At 36.8% G+C, this 20743-nt stretch overlaps 1 protein-coding gene and 1 long non-coding RNA gene across 2 annotated transcripts in view; one reads left to right on the top strand and one right to left on the bottom strand.

Annotated features, from left to right (window-relative positions):
- Nucleotides 1-20743, top strand: part of alk (ALK receptor tyrosine kinase) — a 763155-nt gene that overhangs the window by 716398 nt on the left and 26014 nt on the right. Inside the window, exons 20-24 of the mRNA XM_028439062.1 lie at nucleotides 2463-2649; nucleotides 7222-7312; nucleotides 8978-9042; nucleotides 9139-9268; nucleotides 14936-15033. Of these exons, the coding sequence (XP_028294863.1) occupies nucleotides 2463-2649; nucleotides 7222-7312; nucleotides 8978-9042; nucleotides 9139-9268; nucleotides 14936-15033 (571 nt within the window). The remainder of the gene's footprint in view (nucleotides 1-2462; nucleotides 2650-7221; nucleotides 7313-8977; nucleotides 9043-9138; nucleotides 9269-14935; nucleotides 15034-20743) is intronic.
- Nucleotides 13-20728, bottom strand: LOC114456955 (uncharacterized). The gene is made up of 3 exons (XR_003672903.1): nucleotides 20716-20728; nucleotides 20511-20516; nucleotides 13-182 (listed from the first exon to the last, which is right to left on the bottom strand). It is a non-coding gene; the product is annotated as an uncharacterized LOC114456955 (long non-coding RNA).

Below are 20743 nucleotides of genomic sequence, written 5' to 3'. Positions count from 1 at the left end.
AACTCCTAAAACTAGTTTTTTGATACAAAAAAAGCTATTATATATAATGGAAAACTCGTTACATCTTGAATCTCGATATATCGCCCAGCCCTAATTCCTAAATTATAAAACAGCCTAAATTAAAACATAAATGGATATATTAAGCACGTGTTTATTTGATATACTTACAGTTGATATAAAATCTCAGTTATTAATCTTACAGAACATGTAACTGTGTCCCATCCTGCTGCTCTTTGGGAAGATAAACTCTCGGTTCCATTTTCCAAAGTATTTACACAAATTCTTTGTTTTTTTCACCGTAACATCTTCATTCATCATCTCTTTTCTGAGTTGTTTCCGGGTTTGTTGCCGCTGTCAGCACTAATCTCGCAAGAGCTGCCACTCAGGCCATTTCAGGTGGCAGTTCTTGCAAGTCTAGTGACGGCGTTCAGTTTAGTAAGGCATCTTTTAATTATTATTACATAAAAATACGGGATATTTACGGGAAAATACTAATACGGTACGATGGCGGGAAAGAGGGGTAAAATACGGGAGTTTCCCGGCCAAAATGCGATACTTGACAGGCATGATCTGAGCCCAAACATGATCAAAAACTAATTCTAAAAAGATTGGGAACCCTGCACGAAATACTGTTTCTTTCTACTTATTTACTAAATTAGATTCTTTAAAATGTGTGTTATCACTCATTCATTTTTTTAATATGCTCAAGAGTTGTTTTAAAATAGTTTAGTAATATATAATGCTTAGTTCGAACAAAGGGGATAAGAGAGTGTGAGAACCACAGGCCTATGGCATGGAATGATCTGAAGTTGGCCCTGCACACAGGAATAAAACAGGCATCAACCTGTGAGGCCATCCAGCTCACCTGCTTTCAGGCTTTGACAAGCAGACATATTTACTCATTGATCCATCCTCACACTCTGACAAACACTCTATTCTAGACCAATTCGACTCCAGCTCACTCATAAGTGTTTGGTAAGCGTAGCAAACAGGGACTCCTGAGGTGTGGGACTACATCTGTGATGAGTAGAAAGTGATGATGTTGATGGATAGATATTCAGCTGGAAAATGACAGCGCTTGTACATTAGACAGCACTGTGTAAATAAACAACTCCTACTACATGCACAGACACAAACGCTCCTGCATTCACATTCAAATATTTGTAATTATGTGACTAATAATGTTCACAGGCTTCCAGAATTTTTTTAACAAGCGGTTCTTAATGTGTGGGCGTGCAAAAAGATACAGCTTCTGACTGTGTACTTCATTCATTTCCTGTTTTGTGGAAGATGTTGCTTAGTTTTATAGATTATATATGTGTGTATATACTGTAGCACAGGGGTCACCAACACGGTGCCCGCGGGCCCCAGGTAGCATATGAGGGGCCTTCAAGAGCTCTAGTCACCAATGAGCTCCATCTAAAAATCTGATTTACTTTCCAGGATTCAAACTCACAAAGATTAATACATATGACAGATGTAGTTAGTACTTGGTGAAGTTTTTGTATTAAATTAACCATCTTTTAATGTTTTTTTTCACAGAAACATTGTGACAAATGTTTTTAAATATTGCAGATCTAGCGTATGGTCAGTGGTATGTTTTATATATTATGTTATATGTAGGATATATTTTTTTAAAAACACAAGGTCAATTTTCAATAAAATGTAATCAAAATGAAACAATTGCAGGAATTGGGAGAAATAAAGTGTTTCATGTTGAAACCTCAACATTTCCTCCTATTATCCTCAAATATTACTAACACATTTTACCCTTGGGGTCAATCTGACCCCAGAGATATTTGTCTCCAGACAATCATTTTCAGATAATTATTGACCATGTTTTTGTGTCAGACACTTTATTTGTTGAATACATAAATAACCACTTGATAAGGAAACACAGCTCAAACAGCTGGGGGTCAAATTGACCCCAGAGGAACACCAATGCATGCAATATGTGTTTAGCATAGTGGAAAAAATATCACTATGATATCATCAAGGTAATGATACTTAATCAATTTTACCCATCAAATTAGGAAAAGTCATGAAATATGAAAAAAGTCAATTATTATTATTTGAATAATATGATAAGCATTGAATGGGGTCAAATTGACACCAAGTAAATTAGGAGGTTTAAGTCACTGCTAGCCTTCCCTCAAGTTAAAATGAAAATGTGGTATCTAAGAAATGCGTTTCTAACTGTACCTATGAAGTAGCTCGCAGTTTTAGAAAGGCTGGTGACCCCTGCTGTAGCTTATATATGTCGGTGGGATTTGGAAGAAATGCAGTTTTGAGACTGAATGTGTGATTAGTTAGTTAGTAACTGCTGTTACTCCAGCCTACCCTCAATGGCACAAATATGACATTTAAAAGTTTGACATTACATTCTTTGTCCTTCAGCAACAATGTTACAAATGACAAATTATAATAGTTTGGATTTTGATTTTTTTTTTCTGTCTTATTAGTGTACAGGCGTAAACACACGGAGCTGCAGTCTATTCAGCTGGAGCTGCAGAGTCCTGACTGTAAGCTGAGTAAGCTACGGGCCTCCACAATCATGACGGACTACAACCCTAACTACTGCTTTGCTGGCAAAACAGCCTCGGTCAACGATTTAAATGAAGTGCCTCGACGGAATATTTCCCTCACCAGGTAAAATCCACATCCAAATTGAACTGTGCACTGAGTGTGAACCAAAGGAACATCATGTGCCATGTGTCTGGCTTTACCTGTGAGTTTGGCTGTTAAAATAAGGAAATGAGATCAAACATAGCATCAATGCTACTAGTTCTAGATGCTTCCCTGCTTCAACATTCCTGATTGCAACTAAAAGCTTATTATTGAGCATTATGTGGTCTGAAGTTAAACGATAAATTTAGTACATTTAGGGTAAAACATTGGCACTGCCACAGGTTTTGTATACATATACTGTATATAATATATCATGTCATAAATCATGTCATATATGTAAAGCATTTTGAAGTTTTAGAGAGTTTTTTTCATTCCTTTAAGTTGACCTGAGGTGTAAAGAGTACTGATATATCCTACTCAACTAGAAGTACTGTTACTTGATTAAAATTGTACTCAAGTACAAGTAAGTCATACTTAAAATACTCAAGTACAGTACACGTAAAATGTAGCTCAATTATAAAGTACTTACTTTAACTCCCCATGTTTATTGTTGGTAACAAATCTTGCCACGGTTCCCTTACATACAGTAAACATCTAATGTATAAACTTAAAAAGTGACCAAATCTTGCACAATTGGAACATAATTTGTTTTCCACAAAGGCATCTGTATGAAATTAAAATAAAAAAAAAGTCAAAATGTGCAATTCTGTTTTAAATAAAATAACACCAGTGGTTTGAATTCAAAAAAAAAAAAAAACTGTTTTCAGGTTCTAAGTATGGCTACATTTATGAACTGTAAAACTGAGAAAATAACCTCCATTCAATGCTGTTTTGGTGCCATGCATTATGTTTAATCTGATTGGTCGGCTATGATGTGATGCATTTAATAATTGTCTGATTATTTCATTTTTTGTAGTTTCACAATTTTCGTTGATCATTTTAAAACAAAAAATTATAATTTACTCAGTAACGGTTGGGTGTAGAAATGTAACAAATTACTTTACTTATTTTAAAATGTACTTAAGTACAAGTAAATTGACTGATTTAGAAATATACAAGTGCCCAAGAAAGCAACTCAATTACAGTAATGTGAGTACTTCACCTTTGTTTATCTGCCGTATCAACAACTACTCAACCATGTCGCTCACTAAAAAAAAGGAGCTGCTCCTGTGTACCATGGACCAAAATAGATTATAGAAAATAAGACACCAAAAAAGATGCCAGCAGCTACAGACTAATGATGAAACTGAGCTAATGATGGATCGAACCCCCAAGTATCCTCAAACAAACATAGCATTTTATATTTTTATAGTACTGTAACACATGTAATACTGAGCATTGCAGCAGCACACTCAACTATAACATTAATTTTGCTGCACACAGGAGCCAATGATATTGTGAAATGGCAGTTAGAAACACTCAAAAAAAACATACAGCATATATATGTGTGTGTGTGTGTGTGTGTGTGTGTGTGTATATATGCTGAACACTGAGCTTTCTTGTAATTTCTTGTAATTGCTCAATAACGCGCTGTTTCACTAGAGTCGGTATTGAACTCAACCCGTTCAATTCTCCATCTGGAAAACTGCAGATTCTCTGTGGTGCCGTGCATGGAAGCTAAGCTCTGACCACTCGGTTCCAAGTTAAACAATGATTTTTGTTTTTAAAAAAAAGACAGCCGAATTGCAGATAATACTTTAATTTACGTACTCACTCATGTACTTTGGAGCTTTATGTTTTGTTTTGCACAGTTTGGTTGTTTCTCTGATTGGCGCTACAATCACTATGGAGTTTGGTTATCAGCGTCTCAAACATTTCACGGAACACACACACACGGTATTTATTTATTTATAATAAAAATACACTAAATGAGTAAAATAAAACACAAAAAATGCACAAAAAGACAACAGAAATGCAAAAAACTACACTAAAAAAGATACAAAATGATTCCAGAATCACACTACTTACGGCAACAAAAAACAATAAGTATACAAAAAATGCACAAATGACGTAAAACAAAAAACATACATTTATACAGGAAGTACACAAAACGACAACAGAAATGCACAAAAACATACAAAAAGGCTCCAAAAACACACAAAATGATTCCAAAAAACACATATTACAGAAAAATACACCAAACGACAACAAAAAAATGAAAATGACTCAAAATACACTAAACTAAATACTTATACAAAAAATACACTAAAATGACAACAGAAATGCATGAAAATACACCAAAAAAAAAACTAAAATACACAAAATGATGACAGAAAATTAAACCAGGGAAATAGCACATGCTATTTTACTTTGCACCCGCAAATAAACCCCTTTATAACACTACATAGTACAGAGTATGTACACCTCTTTGTACATCCAACCTTCAAACATATTCTCATTTGGCCATAATTGACAACTGTACTTATGCTCCCACATGAATGCATACTTGGACTGCAATGATAACGTTAAAAAATTATTTCGTAAAATTGTCCACCGGGAGTCGACAATTTTATGACATTTTCTAGCTGATGACATCATCACTGTGGATTGAGCCTTTGTCACGCGGCTCAGTTAGAGGCAGCCTGTGTGCGCACCAGAGCCAATCACTCTGTGGGCAGAGGGTGGACAGTGTCAGCCGGGGGCAGCCTGTCCCGGGTGGAGGCGCCGCAGCAGCCCGGGGTGCCATCCGCACGTTTGTATGTGTCCATGTGTTTTATTCAGAAGTAAATGTGCATTAGGAATTAAGTGTTTATAAGGTCAGTTTAAAGAGGATTTAACTTTTATTCTGAATTAATGAAGAAATAAAGCTCCTATGTAAACCATCCATACTTTGCCTCCCACCTTTCTATAGCAAGACATAGTTCCTACGGGCACTGCACTAATTTTCTCAAAATGGCGATATATGATATAAATCTTGATAATTTCAATTCAAATTAAGTCTTACCAGAAAGACAATTCAGTTACATCTGCTGATGCAAAATGCCACACAGGAACATTTATTAACAAACAGCTGCACAATATGTGCCACTTTTGGCTTTTTCTCCTCTCCTTTATACTGTAATTAGCTTTTTGAAGACATTTAGTGATCTCTGTATATATAAAGCCTTCATACTATACTATACTATACTATACTATACTATACTATACTATACTATACTATATACAATGCCTTGTTTGTTTTACTGTCTGTATACTAACGGAGCTGCTATTTGTTCTGCACTTGAGGAATGAACTTCCTGAGCTTTGCAGAAACCTTCAACTCCTTTAAATCAGGCTGAAAAACACCAATGTTTATTGCTGCATTTTCCTAATTAAATATGAATTATTATTACACATGTAATTTTGAAATAGCTGCTCATAATAGAGTAAAATGTATTGCTTTTAAAGGTTCTTTTAAACTTAGTTTTAATGCTTTTCTTATTAACTGATACATTTCAAAACGTATCTTCATTTTTCTAATTTTGCATTGTTTGCATTGTTTTTTTGTTTTTATTATTGTAAATGGTTCACTTTTAATCATGTAAAGCACTTTGAGTTACCTTGTGTATGAAATGTGCTATACCAGTGTTTTTCAACCTTTTTTGAGACAATGTACATCTTTTCATAAAAAAAACCCCACAGCACACCATCATCACCACTTTATAGCCCATATTAGGAATATGCAGTAATTCTTATCAAAGTGTCTTGTATAAGAATCACATAAACACAAAGTGTTTTTAGTGGGAATCAAATGAACGACAAAATCTAACATTATTTTTCACATTTTTTTTTTCAAATGAAAAATTAAATGAATAATATGCAGTAATTCTTCTCAAAGTGTCTTGAATACAAATCAAACAACGTGCGTAATTAGGTGAGATTGAATAATTTCCCGCGGCACACCTGACGATAACTCACGGCACACAAGTGTGCCACGGCACAGTGGTTGAAAAACCCTGCGCTATACAAATACATTTGGCTTTGCCTTTAATGAAAGCCCACTGATAATATGATAGAATTATGAACACAACCTGGTGTGAAAAACAAAAACAAAAATGAATATGAATTGTAAAATATTAAAGCGTAAAGTCTTGGAGTGTGTGAGTTCAAGGAGTTTAGGATTTCTTATTGCAAGGATCATTTTTAAAATCACAGTTCACCATTTGATCATTTTGGTTTCTAATCTCTGTGATCAGTTCTCTTTTTTTTCCAGAAGCAGAAACCTTTTTGCTTTTTTTTTTTAAATGGCTGAATTTATTTGGCTTTAGCAAGTTATGGGCCTATTGAAATCACCACAAAGAGAAGATAATTGAAACCACATTTTAGCTTCACACGTTGACCCTACGAAACTATTCAGCATCTGCAAAACGAGAGAGAAAAGTGTTAGAATATCTCATTTAGAGCATCCTAAGTGTCTCTGCTGTCCTCTAAATAAAATAAATGACTCTTGTTGACTTACTTTATGCCTCAGCTCCACTGAGGATGATTACATGAACAATGTGTATTTAGGAAATATCAATCTTCATTTTACTGGTCTTTGTAGTGTTCTTGTGGATATTTATCTTGATAGCTAAGATAAGGATGTAAGAGTGAATAATAGATCTTTGTCTGCAGGGGTCTGGGTCATGGAGCGTTTGGTGAGGTTTATGAAGGTCTTGCAGTGGGAATACCAGGGGAACAAAGTCCCCTGCAGGTAGCAGTGAAGGTAAGGCCAGTCCAATGAATGTAACTGTTGTTTTTACAAAGTCCTTCCCAGGACAGATAAAGCAAAAATTGACATTTGTTGAGCTTTTTACCCTAAAAAAAACGCATCTTTATTTAAATACGTACTAAGAGGCATTAAAAACGCAACAAGCATTGCGCAAATAATTTAATACGTAAGTGTTGAGTAGTAAAACTTAAAGGTCCACATGGAGCCCCAACAATATAGTATTTGAGGTTTATTTTCCTAAAACTCACCTGTTTTCCAGAGTTTAGCCCCCTCAAAAGTATCTTTAGGACCGCCCCAAAAACAGGCTGTTTTGGGGTTTTCATGCATATGCATGAGCAGGCGTGTCTGTAGACGCAGACTCTATGCCTCGCTCTTGGTGAGGGCGTGGCTTGCGCTAATATTATACTGCGTCTGTGTTTGGCGTGTTGGACTCCAGCAGTTGATTACCATAGCGGTTGTCTTTTGCTATCCACACACTGCACATTACAGTAAAACACATGGCTAAATAAGCGGCTATTGTGATTGTGAGTGATAAGCTACTATGTCACTTTCCTGTCATCCTCACCTCTTCTAACAACAGGAATAGTCCATTTAAGGTGACAATATTTGGTTTTGTCCAATTGCTGCGTCACATTGGGTCACAAACACGTCAGATCATGTCAAAGGCGATACCAGGTGATATAACAGCTGCTAAAAATGAAACTGATTGAGAGAGTTCATGCTGCGCTTCAGATTATCTTTATACTGGATAATCTATTTATTGAATGTAAATGTATTAACTGTCGATAAAGGGCAGTGGTGGCCTAGTGGTTAAAAGGGCATGCGTGTAATCAGAGGGTCACTGGTTCAAATCTCTCTGGGCCATCACTGTGGGATGTTGAGTAAGGAGCTCACATTCTTATGTAGAGTAGGAGGAGCCAGGATTTTCAGGAGGAGGAGTTTCCACGTTATGAGTCATAAGACGAGAAAAATCCAACTCGCCTGTTTGGAGCTGACTTTTTACAAAATGTGGAACAGCAAGGGAGGGAGGAAATACAACTTTTTCAACTTTGGCCCTCTGAACAAAGCTAAAGGAAACTGTAGCAAAGCCATTATAAAGTGATTTTTTTTCATGATAATGCCTTTTTAATGTCTATGTTAGCGTGTGCGCAAGTCCGATACCGTTACATCAAAACATGTAGCGGACACACGCTACTGACACGTGTGACTTAACACTTCATGTTTGCCACTGTTCTTGTCTGAAATACCCGTTATTGAATTGTAAACGTATATTATTTTATTGATATGGTCAAATATAGTCACAAAATTCTGAAAATATTTCAATGCTGTGTTTTTAATGCCTATTAGGATAATATAGTCAAGCTTTAAAAATATAAATGGCCTGAAGGTTGTTTTGAGGAAGAAAAGTGGAGATTAACAATTAATTAAGTAGTCAAACCAAGTTATTCAGAAATGTTTGCTTTTCATTGGAAAATTATAAATCTACCCCCAGTAATCACCATTACCGGTAGTTCTCAAAAGGTGAGTCCCCCAGTAATTCTATTTTATACATTTGACAATGTCTGTATACTGTATATAAAGCCTTTATTCTAGAGAACACAATGCTTTATTTGTTTTACTGACAGCTGATTTTTTTTGCCCTGGTGTTTGTGTTCATAGACACTTCCCGAGGTGTGCTCTGAGCAAGATGAGTTGGATTTCCTCATGGAGGCTCTGATTATCAGGTAAAACAGTCAGACTTTCATTGAACGCTGTATATAACGATCTTAGTATAATTTACCCCTGATGGACACTGATTTGCTGTGCTGATGTCCCTACAGTAAGTTCAGCCACCAGAACATCGTGCGCTGTATTGGAGTTAGTCTGCAGGCCATGCCAAGGTTCATCCTGCTGGAGCTGATGACAGGAGGCGACCTCAAGACCTTCCTGAGGGAGACCAGACCTCGGCTGGTGAGACATATTGCCATTTATTTATTGTCTCCTAAGCGAGGTGGTCTATTTGCCTAATGCTCTACTATGTTAACTACACTGGAAACCACAATGAGTAGCTTGTTGACAGATGAACTGCATGGATGGGACTGAGCAGCAGGCAGCTGTTCATAAGCAGAGAGAGACAGATGAACAATAGCACACTGAGCACACCTTTAAAGCACAAAGTGTAATTAGATGCTACAGGTAGGAGGGAAAAAATGTAAATACTGTATGAGAGGCCAACATAGTCTGTGCATTAACCTGTGTAATCCTCCAGTGTAGAAAATGTGGTTAGGACATGCAACGTAAGCACATAAAGTTGAGCATGTGATGGACTGGAGAAGCGTTCAGGGTGCTTGTTGTTCTTTACCATTATTAAGCCAAGAGTCATGCACCTCATTCTATGGATCAGTTCAAGTCAATTATTCATTGTCATTGTCATATAAATATTACAACAAAATTTAGTTTGGAGCATACACTGCATAGTAGGGTGGTTCACAATATGATGGAATAAGACAAAGTTTTCCACATTTTGTCAGATCGCATTTTGCCTTGTTTCTATTGACGTTTTTAACATCTGTATCAAAAAGTGAGCCAATATAATGTCAGTAAAGGGTGGCACACTTCTTCACTATTATTATTGCTTAACTGAAGAATCAGAAGCTTGAACGATATAAAGGTAAGTAGTAGGGGTGTTGAAAAAAATCAATTTGGCGTTATATTGCGATTTTACGTCACGCGATTCCTGGACCTATTTCTTTTTTTTAAAAATTTTACCTTTATTTACCCAGGAAAGTCTTTTCCACTGCAGGAGACATTGTAACTGCACAAAGAAGTGCACTGAAACCTGGGCACGTTGACCAGCTTGCGTTTATTTAAAAAAAATCTAAAAAGAAACTACTAACTTTCTGCATTTATTTGTTGTTCTAGACATATACCTCAGTTAAGTTGTCAAAGTTGGTTTAAAAACCACAGACAGATTGTATGTTATTTTATTTTAAGTTGTTGGCACATGGCATGTTAAAGCCAATGTTTTGAGTGTAAAATATGCCAATAAAACATATTTCATACATAACGTTCTCATGAAGGTGTACACATTTACAGATTAGTTGTTTCTTAAGTCATATATTTTTTTAAAAATTGCAATAATTGCCTTATACTGTAATATCGGGATATATTGTATCGTATCGTGACCTATGTATCGGGATACGAATCGTGTCGCCAGATGCCAGGCAATACACACCCCTAGTAAGAAAGCTCATAATAGTCTCTCCCTGTGTTTATACTTAATGAGTAAGAACACTGGAACAGTCCAAACCCAAACCCCATCTATCTATAATGACGGAAATGTCTGTCTGTCTGTCTGTGTCTGTGTCTGTGTCTGTGTCTGTGTGTGTGTGTGTGTGTGTGTGTGTGTGTGTGTGTGTGTGTGTGTGTGTGTGTGTGTGTGTGTGTGTGTGTGTGTGTGTGTGTGTGTGTGTGTGTGTGTGTGTGTGTGTGTGTGTGTGTGTGTGTGTGTGTGTGAAAACACGACAACAAAAATATGAAAATGACTGAAAATACACAAAACTAAATAGTTCTACAAAAAAATACACAAAAGACAACAGAAATGCAAAAAAAACTACACTAAAAAAAAGATACAAAATTACTCCAGAATCACACTACAAATGCAACAAAAAACAATAATTATACAAAAAATTCACAAATGACGTAAAACAAAAAAACTAAACAATATTTATACAGGAAGTATACAAAAAGACAACAGAAATGCACGAAAATATACAAAAAGGCTCCACAAACACACAAAATGACTTCAAAAAAACATATATTAGAGAAAAATACACCAAACAACAACAAAAAGATGAAAATTACTCAAAATACACTAAACTAAATATTTATACAAAGAAATACACTAAAATGACAACAGAAATGCACAAAACTAGACTAAAAAACACAAAAATACACAAAATGACTCCAGAATCACACTATAATGGCAACAGAAAACTACAATTATACAAAAAATGCACAAAAATACAACGTTGTTTATTATTGTATTATAGTTACTGGATTGTTATTATGTTTTGTTATTGCTAATATTATTATCATTATTATTGTTTAATTGTACTATTACTGTATTACTGTATGTTATTGCTATTCTTATAATTACCATTATATTCTCATATTCTTTTTTATTATTTTATATTATAGATAATGGTATTCTCATTGTATTATTAGTATTGCTATATTATCATTATATTACTTTATCACTATTTAATATTGTTTATCAATAATGTCGTTTTTTTATCATATCATAGTTACTAGATTCTTACTTTTTAACTTCTTTAATAATTACGTTTCAAAACGTTTATTTTGATTTTGAAATCAAAACAACTTAGACCAAACGAAACATGAGAGGGAGGAGCAACTGAGGGACACGCCCACTGATACTACGTACTATTACTACTAAGAACTAACACACTAACTAACCTCTAACATGGTGTGGTGGTGGGAATCCAGCTGCTAAAGGAGTCACTCAGTGTGTCCCTGTGTGCCAGTCCCAAGCCTGGATAAATGGAGAGGGGCACCTTTAGTGTAAAACCCACTAGTTTTCTGTGTCTCTTCTCTATGGTCGTACAGTATGTTGGACATACATGACATGTTTACGTTTAATTCATTTTGTGTTTTTCTTTGCCGAGGTAGGGTCTAAAGACAGGGGATGCTCTGGTACATTTATTATCTATTTACCCAAGTCCAGCAAACATTGGTTTATCTATGTATCATGCGTTCATGTTCCATAGAGTTAAACCAGATAAATCACACACACTATTTTACTTTACACCCATAAATAAACCCCTTTATAACACTACAGAGTACAGAGTATTACACCTCTTTGTACATCCAACCTTCAATCACATACTCATTTGACCATAATTGACATCTCTACTTAAGCTCCTCCCATTATATGAATACATACTTCCGACGGGCACTGTACGAGTTTCTTAAAACACAAAAAACGTTAACATTGTGAAAAAGTGTGCCACATCTAAATGTGTTGCGGTTGACTCCATTTTTGGTACAGATGCTTGCGTTGTCAACTGGAACAAGACCAAAAGCGATCTGCATAGTGTATGTACACTCACATTAGCTCACATTAGTCTGTCATTATCATGAATTAGATGTCATAAAGGCTGTCATAATTGTCATTCGCTAAATTATGACTGCTATGTTGCCAATTTTTGAGTTAGGTGGAGGGATCTAGTGGGGTTTGGTAGGGTTAGGGTTAGGTATAGGTATAGGTACAGGTACAGGTATAGGGTTAGGTACAGTATAGTTATAGGTACAGGTACAGGTATAGGGTTAGGGTTAGGTATAGGTATAGGTACAGGTACAGGTATAGGTATAGGTACAGGTACAGGTACAGGTATAGGTTTAGGTATAAGTATAGGTATAGGCACAGGTATAGGTATAGGTATAGCTATAGGGTTAGGGTTAGGTATAGGCACAGGTACAGGTACAGGCACAGGTACAGGTACAGGTACAGGTACAGGTATAGGTACAGGTACAGGTACAGGTACAGGCACAGGTACAGGTACAGGTACAGGTACAGGTACAGGTACAGGTATAGGTATAGGTATAGGTATAGGTATAAGTATAGGTATAGGCACAGGTATAGGTATAGGTATAGGTATAGCTATAGGGTTAGGGTTAGGTATAGGTACAGGTATAGGTATAGGTACAGGTACAGGTATAGGTATAGGTACAGGTATAGGTATAGGAACAGGTATAGGTATAGGTACAGGTACAGGTACAGGTATAGGGTTAGGGTTAGGTATAGGCACAGGCACAGGTATAGGTACAGGTATAGGTATAGGTACAAGTATAGGTATAGGTATAGGTACAGGTATAGGTATAGGTATAGGTACAGGTACAAGTATAGGTATAGGGTTAGGGTTTGGTATATAGGTATAGGTACCGGTATAGGTCTAGGTCTAGGTCTAGGTACAGGTATAGGTATAGGTATAGGGTTAGGGTTAGGGTTAGGTATAGGCACAGGCACAGGTATAGGTACAGGTATAGGTATAGGTACAAGTATAGGTATAGGTATAGGTGCAGGTATAGGTATAGGTATAGGTACAGGTACAGGTATAGGTCTAGGTACAGGTATAGGTATAGGTATAGGTATAGGTATAGGTATAGGTACAGGTATAGGTATAGGTATAGGTACAGGTACAGGTATAGGTATAGGGTTAGGGTTTGGTATATAGGTATAGGTACAGGTATAGGTCTAGGTATAGGTACAGGTATAGGTATAGGTATAGGTACAGGTACAGGTATAGGTATAGGGTTAGGGTTTGGTATATAGGTATAGGTACAGGTATAGGTCTAGGTCTAGGTACAGGTATAGGTATAGGGTTAGGGTCAGGTGCATTGGTTATTTTTTCTTCATGAAGCCCCCTGAACAGTTCTGGACCATTCAGTTTGGAATAGGGAGTCAAAGGCAGGGCGCAGGCCGACACATGTTACTTGGGTTCCTCTGTATCATACACCGTTCATCAAAGAGTTAGTGAAGATGTAGGAGTGTTTGGAGTGTTTGTAATGTGTTCAGGGCCCAGTAGTGGGTAGACTAAATGTAACCAGCCACCACTGTGCCTGCTTATCAAACCCTGGAGATAGACTATGTGCAAGTACGATGGAAACAAGTATGGAGTGTGAGTGTGCAGTAATCAGTGTAGTGGGTATGTCAGCAGTGTGGTCGGGTTAGGGGCATTGATTATTTTTTTCTCGATGAAACCCCCTGAATGGTTCTCTACTGATCCAGTTTGGAATAGGGAATCAAAGGCTGGGCATGGGCTGACGCATGTTACTGGGTTTGGGTAACGAACAACACTTAATGACAGCCTTCATGACACCTTATTCATGCTAATGACAGGTGCCATGTCATAATAATGACAGCGTAATGTCAGCTTTTATACAGTATATAAAACTTGCCGTAGTTTTACCTCATTTTTTATTTTGTTTTTCAGTCCAGTTTACAACAAACATCTGGTCATTGCTTGCCTTCAAATTTCCATTTACTGAGAGCAGATGATGTATATATTTTATATACACTGCATGATACATTGATTATTACAGTTTTAAACCATTCAAGCACAAATTATCAAAAAAATGAAACAACTCTGCTTGTTCTTTTTCAAGCATCACCTCATAATGAATATCTATACTACACCTATAAACAATATGTGTGCTTTGGCCACCTTGTCCAGGAAATACCATAGTTTTGAGGGTTTTTACATTTGTGCCATTAAAGAGTAGACACAAGAGTATTAACTGTGAAGCACAACAGTAAAGTTAGAGTTGAATTGTCCCAACAAGGTGGCATTCCTTGTTATTACATATTGGCAGTAAAAACGAGATTAAGAGCAGATTCAAATAATGCTCCCTAGGTTTACCACCTCAGGGAGTCTGTATCACATTTTTTATTGGTATATCACAACTTAATACCTTCTTACCATAAAACTGCAAGCTAGAGGTTGTATTGCCAACTGAGACCAAATAATTCCAGGACAAAATAAGACCAATCATATCACACAATCAGTTGATCTAAATGTGCAATAATTAATCTTGAATCTTCCTCTGTGTGTTCAGGAGCAACCGTCCAGCTTGACCATGGTGGACCTTCTCACCATAGCCAGAGATATCGCCAAGGGCTGCCAGTATCTGGAGGAGAATCAGTTTATACACAGGTGCTCTACATCAACACATAGAAAGTTTGCTTTTTAAAACAATGCATGGCGTCTTACTACTTACAGCCACCAGAGAGCAAAGAACCAGTAAAAACCAAACAAAGGGGAAACAATACGCTGCACATATGGCGATGCACGCCACCGTGTGTACTGAATGCAAATGTGCAGTCGACAAACAAGTTAGCAGGTTGGCCACATTCATCTGTGAGTGTGCACTTGAATAGGAACTGACTTTCTCTGTTCAAGCAGAACAGATGGACTTTTCTGTGATAGCAGAAATAACGAGTGCTGAGTGTAATGTCAGAGCAGCCAGATGGTACCTTCCACGATGTGTGTCACAGTGAACAGTGTTTCTCCTGCACCTGTTGAAATACAGGAGGAGGCTTTTATAATGTGTCTCCAAAACCTTTGTAGAACATTGAAACTTCATTAGACAAACCAAAATCTTTCATATTGAGAGAATGGTGTCCTTGTTTCCCTGCTTATTGCCTTTGAACTTGTATCTGTTGATGAATGAATAGTTTGATGTAAGAATGTTTACTTACATCACAATACAGACCCTTTCCAAAAACTTAGAATATCATGGAAAAGTTGTTTAATTTCCATAATTCCATTCAAAAAGTTAAACTTTCATAGATTATAGATTCAGGGCCCACAATTTAAACAATTTCAAGTACTTAAAGCCTTAAAAAGAATAAGGTCTATGAGTAAATATATGAGTAAATGTATTTGTAAACATAATTAACCAATTTTGCCCTTACACTCCCATATTAGTATTTTATTGTAAATATCCCTTATAATGTAATAATAATTAAAAGATAAATGAATAAAAACATTCCTCTGCCTCTCCAAACTGAACGCTGTCACTAGCCTCGCAAGAACTGCCACCCAAGCAAGTGGCAATTCTTAATGCAGACAGCGGGAACAAAAAAAAGAGAGATAGATGGATGTAAGAAGACATTCTGGCAAAAAAAAAAGCAAAGAACTCATTAAATACCTTGAAAAAAGGAATAGCAAATTTACCTTCATGAAGAGGAGCAGGATGGGCCACAGTTAGACGTTCTGTAAGATTTGTAACTGAGATTTTAGCGTTTCCCAGAGGGGAGATGAAAAATCCACCAAGCACAAGCACCACAAATATACACTGCTTCCAAAAAAGTGTTCAAGGATGTAAAGTCTGCAACAAATGTGTATAATAAGTCATTAGTGAATACCAGAGAGCCACATGAGTGAGCATGAGAAATTAAAAGAAAATATGTATTGAAAATAAATTGGAAATGTCTAATTTAGAGACAAGCAACGTGAAATTAACAGTAAATATACAATGTGTTGACTTGAATACGACCTGTAAATATATAAAATTTAAAAAAAGTGCTTCATATACCCATTTGTTTTCATTTAGATTGTATTTTCACAGCATTTAATTGTCAGCAGAGGTAGACTTACCACATTCTAATCACCCACTAGTGTTTAGTAAGTGGTTGAAACGTGTGTATTTTAGATTTCTTGTACAACTGTCTTAAAATATAAGGTATATTGGAGCTTGGTTGGGATGGTGGGTTCAATTCAAATAACTTTATTATTCTTTGTGACAGAGTGTAAGTGCTATAAACAAAATGCTGTAAAGACCACATACATATACTGTACATTAGGAGTGTGACGATATATCACAATATTTTTTTCGCACGATCAATTATCGATATCCCCACGCTAAATATTAATTTAAAACAACATTATTATTTTTTTTTATATATATTTTTTTTTTTCAAAAACTCTTCTGTTTTTCACTAAAATGTGCAGGTAGGTCTTCCCAGAAATTTTGTCACTGTTTGTTGAAGGAACCAATATATTGTTTACTGGAATATTGCACTATACTGGTGTCACTGGTAAAAAAGACCCTATTTTTTGTTTACAGAAAGCACTATTAGAGATACTTATTCATTTACATTGGTATGTTGACACTTATTTACAGAAATGTTGCACTAAAATAGTGTCACTGTTCATAGGATACTTTTTCAATTTATTGTCTTTCAGAGATATACCAAAAACAAGCTCTTAAAAAGTATATTTTCAAGTGAGCGACATCCTAATAATATTTCTTTGCTCACATAGTGGCTATCTTCTGCCTTAACTGCTGTGATGCCTAATTTATCAGAACTGGTCTGCATTCATCCTCACACACTTCAGACAGGGTTGAGCCTGTATCAGTAGGAAGCTTATTGACCTGAATCAGGAACTTATTAAACAGCAGAATCAAGAAGATAATTTGATCAAATCCATTCTACTTGGATTGGCCTATAGCATCCAATCCAAACCTTGGTTCCTCAATTTCAGCTGGTCATCCCAGATTGGAAACTGTTCAAGTCCCTTTTTAAATAAAACCATCAGATTGAATCAGGCTGAACAGTTAGTTTGGCCTCATTGTGTCAATTTTTTATTGGGTTAATCAAATATCTCTGCAGAGCATTACTATCTGCTCGCTCAGAACTGACTTATTCGTTTCCAGCTTGCTTGATGTGACTCAGAAGTTCATTTCTGACAATTACCACCCTTGTGCACACTTGTCTTTAAATCTGATGAGGGCCCTTACACACTTGAACGTCACTTGTCGGATAAAGTTTGATGCCTTCAGAGCAGAGTACAGGGTGTGTGGGTTCCTTTCCCTTGACACTAGTGAAGTGTAGTATAAGCTGCTCCATGTTTTCGCTCAAAGAGATACCAACTTGGTGCAAATATGATTTTTCTTCCTCCAGCTTTCTTTGACTGCACACAGCTTGTTGGCTCACAGGGTTCTCTGGGTACACCATGTGGGCAAAGTCATAAAAGCATTGTAGGAGACTGTACTCTTGCTATTATTTTCAGGACAAATTGAACTAAAGATTTAACAGGGGAGCATGTGTAGGTGTCTCATATTGTTGCATCGGGTAGGAGAACTCTGGTTAACTAAGGAAGAGATGTCTGGAGGCTTGGTTCAAAGGTGCCACACTCTCTGTATTCAACAAAATCTCAATGAACAAACGTACAATGTAAATTTGCTTTTTCATTAATGAGCTTGACTCAGCTGACATGCAGCACAAATCAAATTATTCAACAGTTCTACAACCGTATTTTATTAGTTAATAGTAATAAGTGACTGTAAGAGATTATGATTTGCTTGTTTATTTCTTCATTTGGCTCCACCCACAAGTGGAGAGCGCACAGGCTACGTTCCCACTGCAGGCAAATACGACTCAAATCTGATCTGTTGCAGACTGTCTAGACAGCACAATTCCGATATTTTCAAATCTGACCCAGGTCACTTTGGCTACATTCTTCACACTGCAAGACTTAAAGGGGCAGTATTATGAAAACATCACTTTATAATGGATAACTATCTCACAGGTAAAACACACACTGCGATTTAATATCGAATATACATTATACTTTATTGTCATATATGTAAAGCTACATACACAAAATGTGTTCTCTGCATTTAACCCCTCCCCGAGGAACAGTGGACAGCCACGGTGTAGCTCCCAGGGAGCAGTTCCATTTTTGGTACCCGTTATATTGCCTTTTATCACCTTTGACATGATCTGACGTGTTTGTGACCCAATGCGATGCAGCGGTTGGACAAAACAAATGATTATCATCTTAAAGAGCTCACAGTAAACATGGTGATGCTGTGTTTAGTTGTTATGCTGCAAAGAAGTGGAACAAACTGCCAGCAGAGCTGAAGTCAGCATCCAACGTGAACATTTTTAAATCAAAGCTAATGACACTTTTTTTCTCTACTGCGTATGATTGAGAGGGAGATTTTTGGTCATGTTGTTGATGTCATGTGTTTGTTGATGATTTTAATTGATTTTACTGATGATTTTAAATGTCCTTCTTGGTTTTAAGCTGTTGAATGTTTTATCATGTAAAGCACATTGAGTTGCCTTGTGTATGAAATGCGCTATACAAATAAAATAAATTTCCCTTGCCTTGCCTAAATGTACTATTCCTGTAGTGAGTAGAGATGAGGAAGAGAAGAAAATGACTAAGTAGCTTAACACTCCAGTGAGAATTTTAATCAGTTGACTGACTCCGCTGCGGCTGATATGATAAACACACAAACTTAAGTAGTGTCTGTTGGACTCACAATCAGATTAGTCACTTAAATAGCCATGTGTTTTACTATAATGTGCAGTTTTTGGGCTAAAAACAATAACAAGAGTGTGTGGATAGTAAAATAAAATTGCTAGTGATCATTGATCATCCTTGCAAGAACGTGGCATGACGTCTGCGTCTACGGACATGTCCACTCATGCATATGCATGAAGGCCCCAAAACAGCTCGTTTTTAGAAATGTCAATAAAGTGACATTTCAATGGGCCAAACCTCCAGAAAACAGGCGAATTTGGGAAAGTAAACCTCAAATACTAAGTTGTTGGGGTTCTCAGAACAAATGGAGATGGGTGAAATTCAGCACAATACTGGACCTTTAATGCCCAGTTTAGATTTTTTGCTTAGAACTGATTTTTTGTTTGGCAGTTTACATTACCATATAAAATGTGACCTGTATCAGATTCCATTATGAACGGTTTGCGGCTCCGAACTGACCCGCATGCACACAAAAGTAAAAATGACGTAAACATGGACGAAGTTAGCATTTTCACACTTGTCTCAAAGCTTTTGTGCAGTGACAGAGTCAGAGAATGAAAAAGCAAGTGCAGAGAAGGACGAGGATAAAGAAAAAGAGAGCCAAAAATGGTTTGCTTTGGCTTTTTTGCTATGCTGATATGCTTTTAAACACAGACCAGTTACGGGAGCCAGTTAAGTGCCACCCCATATACTTATTACTCGCTGTCCCTCCATTGACTTGCTCTTTCGTTGCTATCATCCATTCTTGCAAGGCTCCCGCTGGGCAGAATGATGACGTATGTTACTATAAAAGGATGTCAACGTATAAATCGGGCAGTAACATCGCTTTGGCCTTTCACACTGTGGTCGCATTGGAAAAACATCTGATCTGTATCTGATTCAGGACCACATATGAAAGTGGTCTGAATCTGATTTGATTAAATCTGATATGGGCCAGATTTGAGTGTTCACACTGCTTCTAAAAAATCAGATCCAGTCACTTGACCACCAACAAAGATTCGGCCACTTTTGCCTGTAGTGTGAGTTTAGCCTTTCATATGTGGTCTTGAATCCTATACGTATCCGATTTTTGTAATGTGACTGCAGTCTGGACGGCCGAGACGCTTTCTATCTGACTCTTACGTCATCACCACACAAACACTTCGCTGTAGAGATGGAGCTGTCATCACAGCAAACGGCTAGAGCGATATACCTGGCTCTCTTCTTTTTCACTTTTCTTAAGTTATGAAGTGCTGATCTCTGTTGGAAAGAAACTTTCTCAGTGCGACACCCAGTGCTATACTGGACATCTCCAGCACCTTAAGACCTCTTCTGCACATGCGGGTCACTTCAGAGTCGCATTCCGTTCATACTCAAAACTGATTGAAGACGCATTTAATATGTAATATGAATGATAATACACCAAAAAAAAAATTGTGCATTAAGACCTGCAGTGTGACCGTAGTGACAGTGTGCAGCGCTGTGTAGCCCAAGATGTAATTAACGGTATTTAGATCAGTGACATGATCTGTGATTGCTCTCTTGGAATGACTGTTCCGTCTTGGTCAGAACTACAACTGTTGCATAATTAATAATAAAAGCAACT

The sequence above is a fragment of the Gouania willdenowi genome, chromosome 22 (genome assembly GCF_900634775.1).
Source record: "Gouania willdenowi chromosome 22, fGouWil2.1, whole genome shotgun sequence".
Classification (NCBI taxonomy): domain Eukaryota; kingdom Metazoa; phylum Chordata; class Actinopteri; order Blenniiformes; family Gobiesocidae; genus Gouania; species Gouania willdenowi.
This window is presented reverse-complemented; position numbering and strand designations above follow the sequence as displayed.